At 48.2% G+C, this 6,248-nt stretch overlaps 1 protein-coding gene across 1 annotated transcript; it reads right to left on the minus strand.

Moving 5' to 3' along the window:
* Positions 1–287: 287 nt before the first annotated feature.
* On the minus strand, positions 288–2,848 carry LOC101074784 (potassium voltage-gated channel subfamily S member 2). The gene is made up of 2 exons (XM_003965838.3): positions 2,418–2,848; positions 288–2,148 (listed from the first exon to the last, which is right to left on the minus strand). Exon 2 carries the CDS (start codon positions 2,138–2,140, stop codon positions 701–703), a length of 1,440 nt encoding a protein of 479 aa, XP_003965887.1. The 5' UTR covers positions 2,141–2,148; positions 2,418–2,848; the 3' UTR covers positions 288–700.
* Between the last annotated feature and the right edge of the window lie 3,400 nt (positions 2,849–6,248).

A 6,248-nucleotide genomic window follows, 5' to 3' on the forward strand; every position in this document is an offset into this window, starting at 1 on the left:
CGTGCTAATGCGTGCATCACTTACAATTCTGTGACAGTTTATTCGCAAAACACTGATTAATATTCGAGGAATCGTTTTTGTTGTTGCTGCACTGAAGCCACGGCCGAATCTCCTGAATAAATATATTGGACATGTCAGCTCCGAGCGGCTGTTGCTGCGCCTGTCGGATTGTTTTGGATGTGGCATCAGTCTCTGCCGCAAATGTTGCCTTTCACCTTTCAAATGTACACGTTTCACTGCTCGAGGAGGCGTTTGAAGACCGTAAGAAATGGGAAGAGGTTTGTTTGAGGTTTGCTTTTTCTTTTAATACAGTTTCATTTAACCACACAGCTACAGCACATACCAACATTCCCCACGGGTGACACGGCTGACATATTTGATCACAACGAGCATAGCTGGAGGGTGGACTACAGCGGAACACCACCTACAGTAGGACTGCGAACAGCAACAGCATTCTCTGCCGGGGTCAGGCTGCCGTATTCTGCTCTTTCCGGCCACACGACTGCACAGTGAACATCACATTGAGGCTGTCTTGCGCGATTGCTCACGTTCTCGACGTGTCCGACACGCACACTAACACGTTATCGCACTGGACTACGAAGGGGCGAACAGTCAGACAGCGAAGGAGTTCAGGGAGCGTTTTCAGCCGCTCCTCATGCAGCCACGGTGGACAAGCGGGGTCACGGAGCCTGAAACTGCCTCAGTGTATCGACTCGGTCAGGCTGTGCTCGCTGGGTGAGCTGCGGCTCATGTTTGACAAACTGGCCATGAGGGATTTGACTTTGTGCGCGTAATAGTTCCTCAGGTTGACCGAGGGCACCTCCTTGATCCCCTCGTCGAAATCGCAGCTCCTCATCGCGATCTCCAGCTGCTTCTGTCTCTTGTAGAAGAGGGAGAACTTGTTGAAGATGAGCGTGATCGGAAGCACGACGACTAAAATACCCGCCAGGATGCACGCCGAGGCAGTCAGCTTGCCCACTATGGACACGGGCACCACATCTCCGTAACCCACGGTGGTCATGCTGACCGTGGCCCACCACCAGCACGCCGGGATGGTGGTGAGATCCTCGTTGTCTTCCTTCTCCACCGTGTAGGCTATGACTGAGAAAAAGGACACCCCTACTGCTAGGTAGAGTAGCAGCAGGCCTACTTCTTTGTAACTGTTCCTCAGCGTGGCCCCCAGGGAGCGCAGCCCGGTGGAGTGGCGGGCCAGCTTCAGGATCCGAAAAATCCTCATCAGTCTCAGCACTTGTGCGACGCGTCCCAGGTTGGCCAGCGCCGGGCTGCTCTCCACCACCAGGTTTATCAGGAGGGTCAGGTAAAAAGGAAGAATGGACACCAGGTCTATCACGTTTAACGGGTGCTCGAAGAAGTGCAGGAGATCAGGCGCCACCGCGAACCTGGCGACCAGCTCCAGGGTGAACCATCCGATGCCAAAGTGCTCCACGACCTCGAAGCGGGGGTCCTCCACGGGCTGCCCCTCACTGTCCATCAAGCTGAATTCGATCATACTGTTCATGCACATTGTGGCGATGGAGCCCAGCACCACCAGGATGGAGAGGATGCTGATGATGCGGCTGGCCACGGAGTAGCCGGGGTTATCCAGCATCAACCAGACGCGCCTCCTGATGCTCCCGAGCAGCTGCTTGTCAAACTTGGAGGCGTCGCTGTAAAATTCCAGGAGCTCATCGAAGGAGGAAGTGGTGCTCCCTTCATCGCTCTTGTCATCCCAGTCCTCCCGGTCCTGATCCATTTTCCTGCAGTGATAAGTGCTGCTGCAGCAGGAGTCGATGAAGAACTCATTGATGCCCCAGTACTCGATCTCCTGGCTGAAGGAGAAGATGCAAAGTTCGGCCATAACGTGCAGCCGCCCGGTGTGGTAAAAGTTCAGCACGTACGGAAAGAGCGCGGGGTTTCTGTCGAAGTAAAACTCTTTCTCCGCGTCGTCGTAGTCGTCGCACAGCTCCAATATGGATTCTTTGGAGCGACAGTGGAGCAAACGCGCAAGCCTCGTCTCGGGGAACCGGGAAAGTGTGTCTGACTGGAGGCGCTTCTTGAAGCCGCCCACGTTGATGCGGATGCCGGCGTTGTCATCCATAGAAGCCCCGCCGTGCAGTTCCCCCAAGACCTGACCCGTCATATCTGGAGCTGGTGACACGGACAGAGACACGATGCTCAGGGTGAGAGAGTGGAAGAGGAGACGCGCAGAGACACAAAGAGGCGGACAGCGGACAATCAGAGCGCACTTGGCTTCAGGCACGGATAAACAGAAGAATCGGACTTCATTTAGTCGAATTTGGATAAACGTGAGATCTATTTTTAGTATAAAACTAGTAAATTATACAACTACACGTGCGCGCGAAGAACGACGCTTCCAACCTGTTCAACGAAAGCGCACGCAGGAAGGGGGAACTTACTTTAAAGACCCGCCAGTTTGTCGAATCCTCCAGCAAGAAGGCTCCGCATCTCAACTCCACTGACAACAGCCTGCAGTTTGTGGCCAAGTTGTACATTAAACGCGCAGATTTGCCCCCGTGGAGTCCAGACAGGCGCGTCTCTCTCTGCACGGCTTCCTCTGCTTGCTCAAAGGAGGAGGACACCTCAGCACTATACGTCAGACACGATGCTGCCTCCAGGTAGGAATAAACCGACTCCACTTTCCCCGAATCGACCCGGGGGCTGGGGTTGTTGCCGTCCCGCCTCCACCCGGCGCAGCCCTCCTTCAGTCGTGAATTCAGGGAGGAATTCTGGGAGTGACTCACGCCCTGACGGCCGCCGTTGCGCTTGTGCGAGGGAATTCCTCTCTCTCCGTCTCTGTCTCTTTATCTGTTGCTGCGCAGCAACACGTAGCTCTCTCTCTGCACCATCCTCCCCAGCATCGCGGTGCTGACGGGCGAGGCCGGGAGGAGAGGGAGTCACCAACGCAGCGCGCACACGCAAGGCGCTGGCACAACATACACCAACGATCTGACCATAAATAAACCTCACCGCGTCCCATTTCACACGTATGGATTAACGCAACGAGTTTCAAGATAAAATAAGGGATCTTCGTGAGATTTTTCTTTTCAATTTTGAAATTAGCGTGTATTAATTAAGGATAAATGTTGCTGCTGTCGGTCCACTGCAGAAACGCCTGGTAAAACCCTCATGATTCAAATGTAAACGCATAAACGTCTCGTGGTGCATCCTTGGCGTCTCTCTTCTAGTTTGCAGTGCACATATTATGGGCAGGTCACACGCAAGGTCAGCATGAAAGCAGCAGAAACAAGTTGCTTTCTGGTGCTTGATCATCAGTACCGGCCTTATTTTCAGCCCCAGCTGGGTTTAAGTAGCTGTTAAAACCCGCATCAGCCACTTCATTCGGCTGAATGAGGCTGCATGAGGGGCTGCTTTAATATTGGTCCCGTGAGCTCTGCGGTAACCTGACGTTTCTGATAGCCGACCTGTTCTCACGCTGCTTTATCTTCACTTGAAAACACGTTCTGATTATTGGAGGCAGTGATTTCCCACTCGCTGTGTTATATTGCAACGCTTGTGTGAAACTGTGACCAGAGGCTACAGACAGGAACTGTTTACTCCGAGATGGGATATTTGCTTCCCAGAGTTATTTTTTTTCCCTCCCAGGCCAGCACATTAATGTTTCATATCTTTTTCCTCCCAACAATTGGAGCTTAACAGAAGCCCACGAGGGTTCCTGTATAGATCTGCTCTCGTTTTTCTTACTCGCACACTCGTCATCCTGGATGCTTTTTGGGGTTTAATTCCAAAGCCTATGTTCTTCAGGTACTCTAAAGGATTCTAAAACTGCATGTTACACCCACATACATTCAGCAGTGGGATGCACAGCCCCTTCTCGTTAATTTTAGAATTGCAAAAGTCCCCAGTTTTATACAAAAATCCTCGTGAGTGGGATCCATGGAGCTTTAAAGGTTCTAATTAACCTCATCCAGCCTGGTTGTATTGAGGATCTGGACACCGTTCTCACCTTTTTCAGTGAGAGTCTTGATGTTTGTGATCCACTTTTAGCATTTACACAACATGCACTTACCAAATCACATTTGGCTGGTGATGTCTCAGGACTATAGAATCAAGCGTTAATCCTTCACCTGCTGGGAGAAATTCCCTTTCTGTGTCTGAATTAGTTGAAAATAATGGCTCTGCGGGCTCCCTCAGTCCTAATAGCTATCTCCGACAGCATGCAAACACCTCCTCGGATTTCATTAGCGTGGGTAAAGAAGCTTGATGTTTGCAATCACATATGCCACCAGGAGTTTGATCTGGATTACCAAGGTGTTTTTTTCCTCTTAATTAGCCATGCTAACGAAAATTCCATCCTCCTTTCGCTGAAGCCTTATTGAGTTTAATCTGCTGCTTTATAGGAGTGACTTTTACCAGCATTTTCCTCAACGAGCCCACTGAGCTTGTTGCTAGCTGGTTTATAGATGGTGGTGCAAAACTGGACTTGCAATCTGAATTTAAATGTACTATCAGAAGTATTTTTAACACCATGTCTTTAACTCTCAAGTCGTACTAGAAAAGTAGACTGAGTGAGAGACTGAGGACACAGTAGATGACGTATCTTCTCAAAGCTCAGGTTGTGGGCTCAGGAGAGTCTGTGTGTAGGAGTTTTTTTGAGATTTGCTGGCTGAAAACCTTGTGCTCGGCTGTGTGTTTCTATCTCCTCCTGCTTTCCTTCTCAGATTTGTGCTGGTTTGATGTATCTATGTTACCACTATACAGCCTCTTTCTTTCCTGTAGTTTTAAATCCTCACTTGTTGAGAGTGGATGGCTGTCATCTGCACCTTTGAGGGGACTCAATGATGGTAAAGTCTTTTAATCCCCATCCAGAGCAGATGGAAGAACAACCTGCGCTCATATTTTATCAAAATTGTCTATAATATTGGTTTAGTTATGTTATTTCTCCACCTGAACTAATGTGTTAACTGGCCTGTGCCTTCTCCACCTTCACACCACAGCAACATCAACTGGGTCTTGCTTATCGTGACTGGGAAGCTGTCTGGCTCAGGGTAGAGTGCAGACACCGAAGGAGTAGAGTGAATACAGATGGAAGCTGGAGATACGGCTGAGGAGAGTTAATGTGGACGTGTGCATGTTCTGCACAAATCATAACAGCAATGAGCATCTGTTGCTAGTATATCTTAGCGACAATTGACTCTAATGCACGCGATAATGTTCCTACAGGCAGCACCATGGTGATAATTACAAAAGTGAAATCTTGTGATAACAGTAATGGTCTTCTAATACGTGGAGGTGGATGTTGTCTCTGCTGGCAGAGTGTCCCTTGAATATAAAATATGGTCTTAATGTCAAGGACTCCCTCTGCTCTAACCGTCCTCAGCGCCAAGCCATTGTTGACCTTTTCCACTTTTAATCTGAGGCAAGGTCTTCAAGGTTTAAAGCAAATTTAAGAAGCAAACTCTGCTCTCAGATTGAATCCATTGAATGTTGTTTGAAGCTAGAATACTTTACATAAGCAATATATTAATTGTGCGCTAATTTCTTACACCAGTGGCTGCGTCACCCATGCATGATATTCTTGTTTTTGTAAAAGTGAACCCGAACAAATGAGCCTCCATAATTCATCTTGTTAGGAAAAGGAACTCAGATCAATGAGATCCCGTAAAAAGGCAGCAAGAGTGCATCTCACTTCATCTCTTTCACTATCCACATCTGGAGCCATACAGAATGGAGATCAGACACTGCCTTTGATTTTATCACTTTGTTACATTAATAATGCATTTTTTAGTTTTTAAAAAAATCCTTTCAGATTGCCTGTGAGATTTACAAAAGACGATGGATGTGATGAAACACCCGTTCTCTGGAGGTGAAAGCTCCATCAGCACAACAATTAGTGAAGCATAATGTGCCTCTTTGTGTAAGGTAAATTATGCTGCCATCTGGGTCATTATTTAAAAAATGACAGTATTTCTGGATCTCCCCAGCAGGGGGCACCGTGTTTATAACCTGCGAGCACGTAGCGCTTAAAACAGGGGGGATTCGAGCGTTTCAAGCAAAAAAATAAAGCAAAAAGTTTAATGACAGTAGTCTGTATGCGGCCATTATATTCGGGCAGTCGGATCCGAGCCGCAGATCCACACCTGTTCTCTGCTGCCTTCAATAGATTTTATTATGTCGTAAAAGAGATGATATATGGCAAATGTCTTAAGAAATTAATTTTATTTTACCCACTATGTTTTATAACAGCTAAATTCTCAAAATTAATTGCG

The sequence above is a fragment of the Takifugu rubripes genome, chromosome 7 (assembly GCF_901000725.2).
Source record: "Takifugu rubripes chromosome 7, fTakRub1.2, whole genome shotgun sequence".
Taxonomy (NCBI): domain Eukaryota; kingdom Metazoa; phylum Chordata; class Actinopteri; order Tetraodontiformes; family Tetraodontidae; genus Takifugu; species Takifugu rubripes.